Source organism: Myxocyprinus asiaticus, chromosome 28 (genome assembly GCF_019703515.2).
Source record: "Myxocyprinus asiaticus isolate MX2 ecotype Aquarium Trade chromosome 28, UBuf_Myxa_2, whole genome shotgun sequence".
In the NCBI taxonomy this organism is placed as follows: Eukaryota; Metazoa; Chordata; class Actinopteri; order Cypriniformes; family Catostomidae; genus Myxocyprinus; species Myxocyprinus asiaticus.
The window spans coordinates 35,486-53,884 of record NC_059371.1 but is presented as its reverse complement, the minus strand read 5'-3'; the positions used below and the strand labels follow the sequence as shown (position 1 = coordinate 53,884).

Below are 18,399 nucleotides of genomic sequence, written 5' to 3'. Positions count from 1 at the left end.
ATGTGTCTGGCAGTTCGCACCACCCTTTGCAGGGCTTTGCAGTGTAGGGCGGTGCTGTTGCTGTACCAGGTGGTGATGCAGCCAGTCAGGATGCTCTCTACAGTGCTAGTGTAGAACCGTGTGACGATGTGGTGGTTCATTCCAAACTTCCTTAGCAGTCTCAGAAAGAGGCGGCGCTAATGAGCCTTCTTCACAACGGCCTCGGTGTGGACGGACAATGTTAGTTCCTCATTGATGTGGACACCGAGGAACTTGAAGCTGCTGACTCTCTCTACCAGTGCTCCATTGATGGTGATGGGGCTGTGTTCTCTGTCTTTTCTCCTGAAGCCCACCACAAGCTCCTTGGTCTTACTGATGTTGAGGGAGAGGTTGTGCTCCGCGTGTCAGAGTGTACACCTCCTCTCTGTAGGCTGTTTCATCATTGTCAGTGATCAGACCTACTGCTGTCGTATCATCAAGATGGCGCCGAGTATGGCTGCTGCGTTGCGAGCTCTGACACAACATAGCAATGTTTTGTTTGTTTTGTTTACAATTCTTATGTTTTTTGTCTTGGATGTTGTCTGCCTTATTGTCTACGACAGACAAACACTTTTGGACATTGGTTCAGCGATCTCACACCGAAAACCGGACTTCACATTCCTCAATGCCGACCCGCTGTTTACAAACACGCAAGCAGAGCCCTTTGTCTGGGCAGCACGGCCGCGGAAACGCAGGAGGAAAAGGGGAAACAGAGCCGGCGTTCTCATCAGAGTAAGACGCCGCGCAAATCGACCCCCGCTACCCACTATTCTACTGGCAAATGTTCAGTCTCTGGATAACAAGCTCTGCGAGCTGAAAGCACGGATCTCTTTCCAACGAGAGACGAGGGACTGCTGCATTATCTGCCTAACAGAAACTTGGATGTCTGCGGAGATTCCAGACTCAGCCATCGAACCCGCGGGGTTCTCCATGCACCGAGCGGACAGAGCGAAAGACCTCTCAGGTAAAACTAGAGGAGGTGGTGTATGTTTTATGATCAACAAATCCTGGTGTGATCAGAGGAACGTACATTCCATCAAGTCTTTCTGTTCTCCTGATCTGGAATTTCTTATGCTTCTGTGTCGACCATTCTGGCTACCGAGGGAATTCACAGCGGTCATTATCACTGCTGTGTACATTCCCCCACAAGCCGACACAGACCGGGCACTCAAGGAACTGTATGGGATTATAAGTGAGCAGGAAACCACGCACCCTGAGGCCGCGTTCATTGTGACCGGGGACTTTAATAAAGCCAGTTTAAAATCAGTCGCACCAAAATATCACCAGCACATTAGTTTCAACACACGAGGGGACCGGGTTTTGGATCATTGCTACTCTCCGTTCCGGGATGGCTACAAATCCCTCCCCCGCCCACCATTTGGCAAATCGGACCACTCTTCCATTCTGCTTCTGCCCGCTTACAGGCAGAAACTGAAACAGGAAGCACCCACCCTCAGAACGATCCAGTGCTGATCGGACCAATCAGACTCTATGCTACAAGACTGTTTTGATCACACGGACTGGGAGATGTTCCGGTCCGCCTCTGATGACGACATCGAGCTTTACGCTGATAGCGTAATGTGTTTCATCAGAACGTGCGTAGAGGAAGTGATTCCAACCAGAACTGTACGAATCTATCTGAATCAGAAGCCGTGGATCAATAGCGATGTTCGCGCGGCACTTAATGTGCGGTCCTCCGCTTTTAATTCCGGGAACGCGGAGGAGCATAAACAAGCCAGTTATGCCCTCCGAAAAACTATCAAAACAGCAAAACGCCAGTACAGGAACAAGATTGAAGGACAGTTTAACATCACCAACTCTAGAAGCATGTGGCAGGGAATTAATATCATCACGGACTTTAAAGGGAATAAAAACTCCGCCATGAACACCGCTGCCTCTCTACCGGATGAGCTAAATACTTTTTATGCTCGTTTTGAGGGAAATAACACCGCCCTCGCGGAGAGAGCTCTCGCGGCTGAAGCTACAGAGGTTAGTTCACTCTCCGTCTCTGTAGCGGATGTAACCCGATCCTTCCGACGGGTGAATATCCGCAAAGCCGCGGGCCCAGACGGCATTCCGGGCCGCGTCATCAGAGCGTGCGCGAACCAGTTGGCTGGTGTTTTTACGGACATTTTCAACCTTTCCCTCTCTTTGTCTGTAGTCCCCACATGCTTTAAAACATCCACCATTGTGCCTGTTCGAAAACAATCAAAAATAACTTGTTTAAATGACTGGCGTCCTGTTGCTCTGACCCCCATCATCAGCAAATGTTTTGAGAGACTAATCAGAGATTACATCTGCTTTGTCTTGCCACTCAATCTTGACCCGCTGATTAGATGTTGCTGCCCATTCTAACCACCTGGCGTCTGCTTGACAGGAAGTCCAGGATCCAGCTGCACAGTGAGCTATTTAAGCCCAGAGCCCGAAGTTTCACATCAAGCTTGGAGGGCACTATGGTGTTGAATGCTGAGCTGTAGTCTACAAACAGCATTCTCACATATGTGTTCCTTTTCTCCAGGTGGGAGAAAGCAGTGTGTAGTGTAGATGCAATGGCATCAACAGTGGAGCGGTTGTTGCGGTAAGCAAACTGCAGTCCAGTGAGGCAGGCAGCACAGAGCAGATGTAATCCGATTATTCTCTCAAAGCGTTTGCTGATGATGGGGGGTGAGAGCAACAGGACGCCAGTCATTTAAGTAGTGCCGACCGATTTATTCTTTTTTCAGAACATATAATGCAGAAAACAATGCTTTAGAATTGGTGTCATTACGTAGTTTGTCCAGCAGAGCGCGCTCCGACTCCATTGTTTACAGAGCTGAGCTGACGGTGGCTCTGCAGACAGGGTTACAAATTGCTAACTAGATTGTGAAATACATATTGGAAAGTTAATAAACAATGACCCCATCATTTTCCCTTTTCAATATAACTAATATAACGTTAACCCTGTCCCTGACAACCATGTCACTCATGTCTGTTTGCTGTTAGCCAGCTATAGTTTGTCAGTGCAGTCAGTAATGTAGCAGATTGAAAGGTAAACATCAGAGCATCTTTTTGCAGCTCAGCAGACAACAGTGCGGTAGTGGACTGTGTCTGCCGAGTGTTGATTTCATGCTACGCTGTTACCTAGTTGGTGAGACACAATGCTGGAAAGTAAAATAAACAACGTCTGTCTTTTATGCTCCGTGACAACGAGCTTATAGCTAACTAGCTAATCACGTAGCAACTTTCATTGTTGTCAGCTGAGTGGAAGCTAATGTGTAAACATGTATTCACCAAACTGTTTTGTTCAGGATTCACAGTTTGGTACTACCTTCAACCGAACAATTCCAGTCGTTGCATTAATAAAATGTAATATTTAGAAGTCTGGTTTTCCACCGTTGAAAGTTTCCCCTGAACTTGTATCGCAGAATACAGTGCAACACCGCTGTCGCTGTTATCTTGACTCAGCAGTATTAATAAAGTCAGCATTTGACTGATACTAAACAGTACTGATGTTTATTTAGCTATTTATTGTATTTTTATTTATTCTTTATTTTCTCAGTGTTCATTTCTAGAATTTGTTGACAATGTATAATAATGTCAAATATTCTTGAAATAGAAAGCAGCCTTCTGAGTACCTTTGCATAGTCATATCGGTGCAAAATCGGTGCAAAATCCACATAGAAAAGGTCTGTTTTCATTCCAGCTCAAACATTTACTATAATCGGCCACCATATCGGTAATCAGTGAATTTTCCCTCTCTAAAATCAGTATCGGTCTCAAATCCCATATCGGTCAGGCTCTACATTTAAGCAAGTGATTTTGGATTTCTTCGGTACAAGCACAATGGTGGATGTTTTAAAGCATGTGGGGACCACAAACAAGGAGAGGGAAAGGTTGAAAATATCCGTAAAAAAACAAAACACCAACCAGTTCACGCATGCTCCGATGACACGGCCCAGAATGCCGTCTGGACCCACGGCTTTATGGATATTCACCCATTGGAAGGATCGGGTTACATCCGCTACAGAGACGGAGAGTGAACTAACCTCTGTAGCTTCAGCCGCGAGAGCTCTTTCTGCGAGGGCGGTGTTATTTCCCTCGAAATGAGCATTAAAAATGATTAAGCTCATCCAGGAGAGAGGCAGCGGTGTTCACGGCAGAGTTTTTATTCTCTGTGAATTCCGTGATGATATTAATTCCATGCCACATGCTTCTAGAGTTGGTGGTATTGAACTGCCTTCAATCTTGTCCCTGTACTGGCGTTTGGCTGCTCTGATGGTTTTGCAGAGGGCATAACTGGCTTGTTTATGCTCCTCCACTTTCCCGGGATTAAAAGCGGAGGTCCGCGCATTAAGTGCCGCACGAACATCGCTATTAATCCACGTTTTTTGGTTAGGGTAGATCCGTATAGTTTTGGTCAGTACTACATCTATGCACTTCCTGATGAAACACGTTACGGTATCAGCATAGACCTCGATATCATCAGAGGCGGACCGAACATCTCCCAGTCTACGTGATCAAAACAGTCTTGTAGCATAGAATCTGATTGGTCCGACCAGCACTGGATCGTTCTGAGGGCGGGTGCTGGGATTTGCAGCCATCCCGGAAGGGAGAGTAGCAATGGTCCAAAACCCGGTCCTCTCGTGTGTTGAAACTGATGTGTTGGTAGTATTTCGGTGCTATTGACTTGAAGTTGGCTTTGTTAAAGTCCCCAGTCACAATGAATGTGGCCTCAGGGTGCACGGTTTCCTGCTCACTTATACTCCCATACAGTTACTTGAGTGCCCGGTCTGTTGGCTTGTGGCGGGATGTACACAGCTGTGATAATGACCGCTGTGAATTCCCTCTGTAGCCAGAATGGTTGACACAGAAGCATGAGAAATTCCAGATCAGGAGAGCAGAAAGACTTGATAGAATGTACGTTCCTCTGATCACACCAGGATTTGTTGATCATAAAACATACACCACCACCTCTGCTTTTACCTGAGTGGACTTTCACTCGGTCCGCTCAGTGCACAGAGAACCCCACGGGTTCGATGGCTGAGTCTGGAATCTTTGCAGACATTCAAGTTTCTGTGAGGCAGATAATGCAGCAGTCCCTCATCTCTCGTTGGAAAAAGATCCGCACTCTCAGCTCGCAGAGCTTGTTGTCCAGAGACTGAACATTTGCCAGTAGAATACTGGATAGCAGGGGTCGATTTGCATGACGTCTTGGTCTGATGAGAACGCCGGCTCTCCTTCCCCTTTTCCAGCTGCGTTTCCGCGGCCGGGCTGCCCAGACAAAGGGCTCCGCTGGCACGTTTGAAAAGAGCGGGTCGGCATTGAGGTATTTAAAGTCTGGTTTTTGGTGTGCTATTGCAGAACCAACGTCCAAAAGTGTTTGTCTATCATAGACAATAAGGCAGACAACATCCAAGACAAAAAAACATAAGAATTGTAGGCAAAACAAAAAAACTGCAATATTGAATCGGAGCTCGCAACGCAACAGCCATACTCAGCGCCATCTTGAACTACTCCAAGTTTAATGCCACTCCCGATCTGATCAGCTGCATGTGTGTGTGCACTCCAAATGAACGTAACAGGTTATCAACACAGAGACTGATATAAAAGACAGTGTTCAATCCCATTACGATTGCACACTGTGTGATTGTAGCTCAACTTGGTCCAACATGCATGTATACATAGCCTTATGTTAAGACCATAACTGGCCTCGGTGTGCGCATGTTTATGAACGGTCTCCTTTCTTTTCACCCATAAAAAAGCTTTAGTTACGTGACGCTTCCAAGTTATGGGCACTTCTTATCGGATAGGCTATATATGGGAGAATCAAACATCCACCGCTCCTTTTACCAAGTGTACTGCATCTATAGCTAACATCTGGGAGGCGATCATTCTGACAAACTTTGCGAGTTGAACTGTAATGATAAATTATTTAATATTGCAACGCTGCTCAGCGATAACCGCTAGAGGGCGCATCTCTATCGGCTGGGGTTTATGATTATACACACAAATTGTTTGATATACAGGTGCTGGTCATATAATTAGAATATCATCAAAAAGTTGATTTATTTCACTAATTCCATTCAAAAAGTGAAACTTGTATATTATATTCATTCATTACACACAGACTGATATATTTCAAATGTTTATTTCTTTTAATTTTGATGATTATAACTGACAACTAAGGAAAATCAGAACCAAATTCAGTATCTCAGAAAATTAGAATATTACTTAAGACCAATACAAAGAAAGGATTTTTAGAAATCTTGGCCAATTGAAAAGTATGAACATGAAAAGTATGAGCACGTACAGCACTCAATACTTAGTTGGGGCTCCTTTTGCCTGAATTACTGCAGCAATGCGGCGTGGCATGGAGTCGATCAGTCTGTGGCACTGCTCAGGTGTTACGAGAGCCCAGGTTGCTCTGATAGTGGCCTTCAGCTCTTCTGCATTGTTGGGTCTGGCATATCGCATCTTCCTCTTCACAATACCCCATAGATTTTCTATGGGGTTAAGGTCAGGCGAGTTTGCTGGCCAATTAAGAACAGGGATACCATGGTCCTTAAACCAGATACTGGTTGCTTTGGCACTGTGTGCAGGTGCCAAGTCCTGTTGGAAAATGAAATCTGCATCTCCATAAAGTTGGTCAGCAGCAGGAAGCTAGAAGTGCTCTAAAACTTCCTGGTATATGGCTGCGTTGACCTTGGACCTCAGAAAACACCCCAAACCATCACTGACTGTGGAAACTTTACACTGGACCTCAAGCAACGTGGATTGTGTGCCTCTCCTCTCTTCCTCCAGACTCTGGGACCCTGATTTCCAAAGGAAATGCAAAATTTACTTTCATCAGAGAACATAACTTTGGACCACTCAGCAGCAATCCAGTCCTTTTTGTCTTCAGCCCAGGCGAGACGCTTCTGACGCTGTCTGTTGTTCAAGAGCGGCTTGACACAAGGAATGCAACAGCTGAAACCCATGTCTTGCATACGTCTGTGCGTAGTGGTTCTTGAAGCACTGACTCCAGCTGCAGTCCACTCTTTGTGAATCTCCCCCACATTTTTGAATGGGTTTTGTTTCACAATCCTCTCCAGGGTGAGGTTATCCCTATTGCTTGTACACTTTTTTCTACCACATCTTTTCCTTCCCTTCGCCTCTCTATTAATGTGCTTGGACACAGAGCTCTGTGAACAGCCAGCCTCTTTTGCAATGACCTTTTGTGTCTTGCCCTCCTTGTGCAACGTGTCAATGGTCGTCTTTTGGACAACTGTCAAGTCAGCAGTCTTCCCCATGATTGTGTAGCGTACAGAACTAGACTGAGAGACCATTTAAAGGCCTTTGCAGGTGTTTTGAGTTAATTAGCTGATTAGAGTGTGGCACCAGGTGTCTTCAATATTGAACCTTTTCACAATATTCTAATTTTCTGAGATACTGAATTTGGGATTTTCCTTAGTTGTCAGTTATAATCAAAATTAAAAGAAATAAACATTTGAAATATATCAGTCTGTGTGTAATGAATGAATATAATATACAAGTTTCACTTTTTGAATGGAATTAGTGAAATAAATCAACTTTTTGATGATATTCTAATTATATGACCAGCACCTGTACAATGACTACTTTCCAGATAAACTTGATAATTTATAGATATTGATTTCTAGATAACTTTATAGATAGTCTTGGTTTAGATCAAATGAATACCTACACTGGCTAAGAAGTATTTAGCAGTTTTCTTATTTATTTTTGAACATATGGATGTATCAGATTTGAATTTATTTTACATTTACACTATTGACAACCTCCCCCTGTGGTGCATTTGTACATTTTACTTGCACACCTTTGTTTCCTATAATGAAAAGAACTTGAATTTCTCTAACCAGGTCGCCTTGCATTCTAATAAAGAACATGCAATTTGAATCATGTTGGAGTACATTTAAAATTTGAAAGAATCTAATCTTGAATCATCCACAAGTTTGATAAAAATCGAGATTTTTTTTTTCTTTTCCCCATATCGCCCAGCCCAATTTAATTCTTAATTCAATCAATTGTGCAGCCTTAATGGATACCATCTCAGAAGTCAAAGTCTGCAGAATTAGAGCATTTTGGATGATCATCATCTCATCATGATCCGTATATGCTTCTTTTACTGTCACATCAGCAATGCAGGTTTTTCCTCAATGTGAAAATATCAAAGAATAGGAATTAAATATTTCAAATTCTGAGGAGTGTCAACCCTTCTACATTAAGTGGCTATTATTATTATTATTTCTGGATTGAGTATTTAAATTCCCAGTTTTTAAAGAGCATTTGGTCTACAGAAAACTGTGACATTACTGCACATCATTGTCTCTGTGTCTGATTTAGAATGGGCAAAACTCTAGATCTAACAACCTGTAGATGAAATTAACTGTTATGGTTATCCTTCCAGCCATAATTTGCACTGTAAAAAAAATCAATGACAGCTGTATCTAATCAATTCTGACAAGTGACCCTGGTATAAGCTGGATAATCCATGGCTAGGTGTGCATTAAATGATTTGAACGCACTTTGTGGAGGCATTAAAATGGTTTAATGCACACCTAGCTGTGGATTATCCCTTATTTAGAGCCTCTTGTAACCGATAATGGAACAAACACATCGCCCAAAACGCATCTTAAAGATACAAGCCTGAAATTCATTCAAAAACTCACACACATAACAACAGAAGAGTCTTTGTGTACACAAACAACATAAAAGGGCTTGCACCAGTTTATTTTGCTGATTTGCAAAAAATCAGCTTAAAATAGAGAGAACGGGTAGGGAGACGTGTTTTTTTTTATTATTATTCTTTGTCTCCTACTTCTCAACGTATTGCTCTCCTCTTGCTCTATCTCTCTCTGCATTTCATTGCTGGTCTCTTGCTCACGGGACAGTGCATGCACCTGACGACTCAACAGCCAGATTTCAAGCAGATATGAGCACCATTGTAGCATCTGCGATTAGTCTGGGCAAGTCTCAGAAGTGCGCACACTAAAGGCCATTGGTCGTGCGATCTGAGACCTCCCAACGCAGACCAGTCACCGACTCAAATCAAGCAGACAAGCTTGAGTCGTGCAGTTCGCACTAGGCTTATTGATCCAGGAAGCGGCTAGTGCAGTTTGGTTCTGCTTTGGAGCCTTTACTGTTTGATGTGTCTCAAATGCAACAAAAAAAAAATGCAGCACATAATCAAAGAGTTGGCCAACTTTGCCATGCAAGTTACAAAATGCGACCACTTAATTGCAGACTGGAGCCCTGTCATTGGTCATTTGTTAGGGAACTGGACTACACTGGTTGCACTGTAGATACAGTAACAGTGTTGCACTGCTGCTGTATAGTCATGTAGGAAAAACAGTCTTTATAATGCCTGATGACAGCACCTGGGCTCAAGAAAGTGAGCACAAAAAGATGGACATGTATGTGAATGAATGTGTAAAGAGAGACATATTTATTAACATTATCAGGCTATTTCTTAAGCTTAAGGTATCCTAAACACACTGAGCCTTACCTAAGTGACTTGAACACTGAAATGTGAGAGACAGGAAGAGCTTTACCTGAACATCTCGGTCAGTTCTCCTTTAAAAAGTGCCACCAGCACTGGAAACCCAACACACGCAGGGACCAGATAGAGCAAAGCAGGCTGGGCAGCAAAACACAACCATTTAATGCTAGCTTTCTTTTCATGCGTGTTCATTTCTTTGTAGAAATCAAGGCTTTGTAGCAAAGTACACTTAATTTTCATGTTTTCTCACCTGAGCATGTTTGAAGGTGTGCATGACGAATATGGTAAGACCCAGACCGAAGATGTACGCTAGGAAACTGGTGTAGAAGTACGTTCTTGTGTTCTTCTTTAAACTGGGGGGGCCAAAACAAATAATCAGAATATGCCACAAAACAATTAGAGGTCAGACCAAACAGACTAAAGATCTTTACCTGACATCAAAGCGCAGGAGCAGAGCGATGAAGATTCCTGGCAGAACAGAAAGAGTGGATTCATGATTGAGTATTTCCTTTGAATCATGAAGATGCTGTTTACAGCTAAATGACTGGGCAGAACAGACTATATCATTACAGGCTTTGTATTTTTCTTACGCTTGGCCTCAAGGCTGCTGTCAAAACCAAACAGATCAATGTTTCCTAGAAAGTTAAAACATGATCTTTGCAAAACTACCTGGAATGACAATGTCTCCCAGTCCCAGCATGGCAAAATTACTGGCATCCAAACCTCTCTCCAATAAATCTTGTGGGAAAACCACTAGAATGGAAATAAGAGTGAAAGAAAGTGAAAGATGAACTTTGACAAACAAATTACCAGGGCTTTTCCAGTTGTTTATGATTACTGGATGGGGATTTGTAAACAATTTTATAGCGATTGAACTGACAGAGCAAATTTTAATGATAAAATGTTTTAGAGCTAAGCGTAACTAGAAAAATGTACTGTATATTTACTAATCGAACTTTCCATTAATTTTCTGGAAAAATCGCTATTTCCAGGTTTTCTCTGACCATGGGAACTCTGTTCAATGAAAAGTACCCTTAAGGATTGCAGAGTACATAATCATATCATTTTAATATGCTTTGCATTTAAAATAGCGGTTCTGATTTCAAATTCCTATCAAAATTGTCATGTAATAAACCAAGAGAACTTTAAAAATACTTTTATTAGTGACTGTGTATACAACTATATAAAGAGAATTGACAGTTCATACTGAAAATATTTTACAGTCATTAAGGTAGACAATAGGGGTGTAACGGTACACATATTCATCCCAAACCGTCACGGTACTGACGTCACGGTTCGGTGCATGCAGTCAGACGAAGAATAACATCTGAGTCAGTCACAGGCGATCCACACTCCGATCCAGAAGGGGGCGCACGGTAATGCCACCACAACAGGAAAAAGAGCAGAAGAGGCCATCTATGCACCAACCCAAAACAAGAATGGCTTCTCCTAATGCACAAGTTTTATTTTTTTTATTAAGAGATGCTTTTCAGTTTTGTAGCTGATTGTGACCAAATACCTTTTGTTTTTTTTTATCAACCCTACAAAAAAATATGGCCTACGCAAGAGTGCATTCTGTTTATTGCTTAGTGCTTAATACACTAAAGGAGGCTGTACTGTACCAACTACCTCAGGGGGGACTAAATGCCGCTAGGTGTAACAAACTGTAATTTGCACTACAGTCTGTTCAAAATAAATGAAAAGAAACCTAGCATTTGGGATTTGTTGCTTTTTCCTGTTGTACTGACCTCGTATCAAACCATGACCCCAAAACCGAGGTACGTACTGAACCGTGACTTCTGTGTACCATTACACCCCTAGTAGACAAACATATGCAGCCTTCTACGTAGCGACTAAATCACACGCATATGGGACCAAATTTTGCGTTATGCGACTAAAATATTTATTTTATTAGCCGCTGGATTCAGTCTCGTCTTTTACAGTGTGTTGTGTCTTATTAGTGCACGCACTGAAGGAAATTGACCTTATTTGGCTGCAGTGGGTCCGGATCTGTCATGATCGCGCTGTCTCCATCACTTTAGTTCAGCCGTGAAATGGCACTGACATTTTTTTTTTTCTCCCAATTTGGAATGCCCAATTCCTAATGTGCTCTAAGTCCTCGTGGTCGTGTAGTGATTCGCCTCACTCCGGGTGGCGGAGGAAGAATCTCAGTTGCTTCCACTTCTGAGACCGTCAACCCGCACATCTTATCACGTGGCTTGTTGAGCACGTTGCCACGGAGTCATAGCGTGTGACTTCACGCCATCCACTGCGCCATCCACGCTCAACTCACCACGCGCCCCACCGAGAACGAACCACATTATAGCGACCACGAGGAGGTTACCCCATGTGCCTCTACCCTCCTTAGCAACCGGGTCAATTCGGTTGCTTAGGAGACCTGGCTGGAGTCACTCAGCACACCCTGGGATTCGAACTAGCGAACTCCAGGGGTGGTAGCCAGCGTCTTTTACCACTGAGCTACCGCGGCATTGACATGTAATGTCATTTTTTACTTTGATGGAACTTTTCCCCAGACTGTTTTCACAGCATTCTCCATTTTAAAGCATGCTACAGACCAGAAACGCACCTGTTGGACGGTAAAAGTGTTGCAAAACTCGAGAACTTGTAGATTTGAATTGGAGATCTTGTACAATAAATATTTGTACAAGCAAGTCATACCCATCAAAAAGTTTCCTTTTGCTTCGTTCCGTGTACTTTGTATCCAAAGGCAAGACACAGGCACCCCATTTTCATTTCATCTCTTTTAAAATCCTTTGTGTTATTAACAGTCAGTTGGTGATCAGAAAGACAAAAAGAAACATTATTTCTAATCATACACTGCAGGCTCAACTTCTGCCAGCAATGCTAGGGTACTCAGACTACTAATTTATGTCTTTAAATGGCGTAATATGGTGCAATTGTTAAGCTCATAAGGCCCGATATATCTATATTTGACACTTATTAAAATATACTGAAATAAATTAACGGATAAACATTGTATATAATCATAAGATTGAAGTGGGCCCTGACAACCTTATTCTTGGTACTTCATTACTAAGAAATAAAATAAAGCAATACACTTTCAGAATAATTACAATTATAGCGTTAAAGCAAAGAAAAATTTACCACGAATGCAAGGATGGAGTGGAGAGAAATATAGATGGAGAGATCAATAACAAAATTAAGAACCGTAAATTTAACACATGGGAACTGCTTAAAGAAGTAATTATATAATATTAAATGATGACAATTCATTCTGTTTGACAGAAATGCAACAAGCAATTATACTGCCCTACAAAAGCAAAACAAAACTGAGTTCTGACTGAAACAGGTCTCTTGTGATCTGTTTGGTGACAGATGAGTTTGTTTTGCTGAAATTCAGAGAAAACATTGTGTGAAAATGCAGTAAATACAAAATCCACATCAAAATAATGAGCAATTTTTTGTCAGTTTTAATGTTAGTTATGAAGTATGGCCTTTGTAGGGTAATTAAGGGTACTGCTATTTTTTTTCTCCCCAGTGAACACAACGTGTAAAATCATGGAGGGACGGATGGAAAGTAATTTCATGTAAGCACCAAAGGTTATTTTCATGGCAAAAACAGAGTAAAGTGCAATGACAAACAATAAACAAAAAAACTATTACAGCACTGTAAAAAGATGTATATAAAAGAGATTCAAGGCACAGGTCTCGCAAAACACTGTATCCAGCCATAGTTGCGAATGGTACTACGAGCTAAAATTGGCTGGGATGGTGCTTTATAAAAAAGGACTGCACTGCTGCGGGACAACAGAGGAATCTGCATGACCGGACCTGGCGCAACAGAGTGTGGCACGGGACAAGTTTTGATTGCTGAGTGCAGGTGGGATGATGTGGGGGCGGGAACGGGACAAAACATAAATATCTAAAAAATAAAATAGTTCCTCAAATGTATTTTATGTATTTAAGGTACAGAAATGTTATTTGTGTTATTCGTCTATTGTGCAAGAGCAACAATAAACGATTCACAGACGCAGGGTTGGAAGCTAATTTATACAAATGCTTCCTTGTGCTCAGTGCAGCGGAAAGTACCTTAGTGCTATGGATGTTAAAAGGTTAAAAACAAAAATTTGAAGCCAACCAAAAGGTCAATCAGATATTTGAGTGTTAACAAAACCTGTTTTTTCTTTTTCAGGTTGGAATTGTAAAAAAGCCTATTATACTGGACAGAATCTTAGAGAAGGATATAGCTGCAGGCATTGCTCCAAAAAGGGGTGGTTGCTCCAAACCGCCATTGAAGATATAGGGAGCCCCATACCAAACCCTTTCCCTAACCTTAACCGTGAGTGGAAGTGACGCCACATTTTGGATTTATCGCAACCCCATTTTGAAGAAAACCATGCCCCTTTTTGACATAACTCCGCCCTCTGTTGGAGGTCTCCGGCCTGCAGCTATACCTACTTGGAATCTTATGGGAGAGGGACTGAAAAATTTGCGTAGACCTCTACCAGCAGGCTGAATTCAAAATTGACAATTCTTATTTTCTTATTGGATGTTGGGGTTTTTATTATAAATGATTTGTGCACTTTTTTTTTTTTTTTTTTTTTAAATGGTTTGCCCTCTTAATCTTTAATCAAAACCAATAACTTTCAAAAAGAATTTGCTTTTGTGTTGCGAGGACAAGTGGCTTTTTTTTTGTTTTTTTTTTGTGCAGCTGGAGCTTTCTTAGGATGTACAGTTCGAGTAAGTGTTCTTTATTCATTATGTTTTGAGTATTGGGATTAAAACATGGGTATATTGTTTTTTTAACTCACTTGTTTCTCATTCATCTGTATTGGCACAATGGCTCCTTCCTCATCGTTAGCTATGACCGTGATGTGCTGTGCACATTTCTGGACTGGTTATGTAGTAATGTTGACAGTTAGACAATCATTCGGTTCTCATAACTTTAGAAAAGCTGTCCGGTATTGAGATCGCTTCTCAAGTTTCCCCAGTAAGCGGCTCTTGCATGTGCAGCGTGGTAGAAAGGGGTGTGTGTGTGTGTGTGTGGCTATAAAAGCCTATTGGCCATTTAAAAAAAAATGGGATGAGTCGTTCGACGTGTCCCGCCCCCATGTTCTGATTTCCTGTTTCAGTAGGAAATACTTTAAAAATTGAACAAATAGGCTTGTGCTGCATCTATGCAAGGGTTTGGAATGCATCAATGTTTTTTTTTTTTTTTTTTTTTTTGCATAGTAGTTTTGATACAGTAGCACTTAAATCATTTTTTAATAATATAATTATTCTATTTTCATTAGTTTCCAACCTTGTGAAAATTTTGTATGAAATTTCAAACAGTGACAACAGCTTGTATCATTATTAAAATTGCAATTTCATGACATCATATAAATTGATAGAATGTGAAATTTGTACACAAGCTAAAATATGATTAAAGGATCAAAAGTGAAAAATGAAAATAAAATGTACAATCTTGCATTCTATATTGCGTGAAATCATATATATGAAAACTAATACACTGATCAGCCACAACATTAAAACCACCTTCCTAATATTGTGTAGGTCCCCCTCGTGCCGCCAAAACAGTGCCAACCCGCATCTCAGAATAACATTGAGATACAATTCTTCTCACCACAATTGTACAGAGCGGTTATCCGAGTTAGACTTTGTCAGTTCGAACTAGGGCTGAGCGATATGTCTTAAATTATATCTCAATATTTTTCAGCCTATTGATATTCGATATATCTCGATAATTATGTATTTGCTCTAAAATGGGTCAAAAGTTGTTGTTTTTAATCAGAGGAACCATAATTTCATCCAAACTATTTTGTAACCAAATAGATTTATTAAAGTCATTAAATAAAAATCTACTTAGATAATTAGTTTTTCATTAAATAAACAAGGGAGAATGAAATTCAATCATTTTCATGTATATGCACTTTATATTTATATTTAATTTAAAATGATACATAGTCGCTTAATAAAAAGCATTATTTTAAATATTAATTATTTTAAATAGCCTTCAAATATTTTTACCAATAATTTTTTTTGAATTAACAAGGAGTACAAAGCTACTTCATAGACTTATTTTTGAAACCCCAGCTGAACATTGCATAATACTAAATTATAACTGTGGGACATGTCAGGTTTATTATTATGATACAACGCTGAATTATCATTGTTATTCTGATTATTAAATTTACGTTATACAAAAGTAATATATTTCTGTCCTGTTTACTTTACCTCCACCTGGGGCTTTTATTTCTACACAAAGTGCTGTCATATTTATTTCAACTTCACAAGGAGCTTTTATTTCAACACAGAAAGGGCCATGTTTATTTGACAGTTTACAATGTTCTGCAATTCCTGAAATGCTGTAATCATCTCCTTATCTGCTATACGATGCTGCGTTTGTAGATTTGTATAATAACTTGTAACTGTTACTAATGTTTGGAATTGCGCAAATGCTTGAAACTGCATTACATTTGAATTCACAATGCACATGAACTGATCAGAGAGCGCCACCACGCGCGTGCACACAGTTCAGCGTGTCACTAGTTTGTTCTGAATCACACGCAGACCATGTTTATCTGTCTTTAAATCACAGCTTTTTGTGGAATAATAATCACATATGACCAACATGCCATTTTTATGTTATTTTGATTAATTGTGCAGCCCTGAAGGATCGTGAAATTAGTCTACTGATGCGCTCTTAATGCAACTTAATGGCCAAAGCACATTAAAATTGTCACACTTTTCACAATATTGGTAAATTCTACATCAACGTTATCTTGATTATATCATTAATATTCTATATATTGCCCAGCCCTAGTTCAAACCAGTCTCGCCATTCTCTGTTGACCTCTCTCATCAACAAGGCGTTTCCATCTGCAGAACTGCCGCTCACTGGATGTTTTTTGTTTTTGGCACCATTCGGAGTAAATTCTAGAGACTGTTGTGTGAAAATCCCAGGAGATCAGCAGTTACAGAAATACTCAAACCAGACAATCTGGCACCAACAATCATGCCACGGTCCAAATCATGGAGATCACATTTTTTCCTCATTCTGATGGTTGACGTGAACATTAACTGAAGCTCCTGACCTGTATCTGCATGATTTTATGCACTACACTGCTGCAACACGATTGGCTATTTAGATAATCAAATGGATGACTGTTGGTGCCAGACGGGCTGGTTGGAGTATTTCTGTAAGTGCTAATCTCCTGGGATTTTCATGAACAAAAGTCTCTAGAATTTATTCCAAATGGTGCCAAAAGCAAAAAACAATGGCAGTTGTGTGTATGGAAATGCCTTGTTGATGAGTGAGGTCAACAGAAAATGGCCAGACTGGTTTGAACTGACAAAGTCTACGGTAACTCAGATAATCGCTCTGTACAATTGTGGTGGGAAGAATTGCATCTCAGAATGCTATTCTGAGATGCGGGTTTGCACTGTTTTGGCAGCACGAGGGGGACCTACACCGTATTAGGTAGGTGGTTTTATTGTTGTGGCTGATCGGTGTACATATCTGTCAGGTTGGATGGGAACCATCAGTGGACAGCCATTTTCAGGTCTCTTCAGAGATGTTCGATCAGTTCAAGTCCGGGCTCTGGCTGGGCCACTCAAGGACATTCAGAGTTGTCCCTAAGCCACTTGTGAATTGTCTTGGCTGTGTGCTTAGGGTCAATGTCCTGTTGGAAGGTGAACCTTCAGCTTAGTCTGAAGTCCTGAGCGCTCTGGACCAGGTTTTCATTAAGGAAATCTCTGTATTTTGCTGCATTCAGCTTTCCTTCAGCCCTGACCAGTTCCCCAGTCCCTGCCGCTGAAAAACATCCACACAGCATGATGCTTACAGCATGATGCTTTCACCACCATGCTTCACCGCTGGGATGGTATAGCACAGGTGATAAGTGGTGCTTGGTTTCCTCCAGACACGATGCTTGGAACTGAGGCCAAACTGTTTAATCTTTGTTTCATCATACCAGAGAGTCTTGTTCCTCATAGTCAGAGTCTTTTAGGTGCTTTTTTTATGTGTCTTGCACTGAGGAGAGGCTTCCATCTGGCCACTCTGCCATAAAGCCCAGATCGGTTGAGTGTTGCAGTGATGGTTGTCCTTCTGCAAGTTTCTCCAATCTCCACACATGATCTCTGGAGCTCAACCAGAGTGACCATCGGGTTCTTGGTCACCTCTCTTACCAAGGCCCTTCTCCCCCGATTGCTCAGTTTGGCTAGGTGGCCAGTTCTAGGAAGAGTCCTGGTTGTTCCAAACTTCTTCCATTTAAGAATTATGGAGGCCACGGTGCTCTTGGGAACCTTCAATACAGCCAAGATTTTTTGTAGCCTTCCCCAGATCTGCGCCTTGATTCAATCCTGTCTCTGAGCTCTGCAGGCAGTTCCTTTGACCTCATGGCTTGGTTTTTGCTCTGATATGCATTTTCAGCTGTGAGACCTTATATAGACCAGTGTGTGCCTTTCCAAACCATGTCCAATCAATTGAATTTGCTACAGGTGGACTCCAATCAAAGTGCAGAATCATCTCAAAGATGATCCAGAGAAATGGGATGCAATGGAGCTAAATTTCAAGTGTCATAGCAAAGGCTCTAAATACATATGTCAGTGTGATATCAGTTTTTTCTTTTTAATACATTTGCAAATTTATGAAAAATCTTTGACATTATGGGGTAAAGAGTGTAGATTGATGTGAAAAAATAATAATTTAAAGCATTTTAACATAAGGCTGCAACATAAAATGTGAAAAAAATGTTTTCTGAATGCACTGTATATACTCACCGACCCCCTTTATTAGGTACACCTACTTATTCATGCAGTTATCTAATCACAAATTATCTATGTTCACATCAATCATCAGAATGGGGAATAAAAAATGTGAGCTCCGTGATTTTGCCCGT

At 41.3% G+C, this 18,399-nt stretch overlaps 1 protein-coding gene across 2 annotated transcripts in view; it reads right to left on the bottom strand.

The window, feature by feature from the left end:
• Positions 1–18,399, bottom strand: part of hm13 (histocompatibility (minor) 13) — a 69,771-nt gene that overhangs the window by 32,712 nt on the left and 18,660 nt on the right. For both annotated transcript variants that reach the window (XM_051660450.1, XM_051660449.1), the window contains exons 8-11: positions 10,184–10,267; positions 9,946–9,982; positions 9,765–9,867; positions 9,567–9,652 (exon numbers count right to left, since the gene is read on the bottom strand). In XM_051660450.1, coding sequence (XP_051516410.1) covers positions 9,567–9,652; positions 9,765–9,867; positions 9,946–9,982; positions 10,184–10,267 — 310 coding nt within the window. The remainder of the gene's footprint in view (positions 1–9,566; positions 9,653–9,764; positions 9,868–9,945; positions 9,983–10,183; positions 10,268–18,399) is intronic.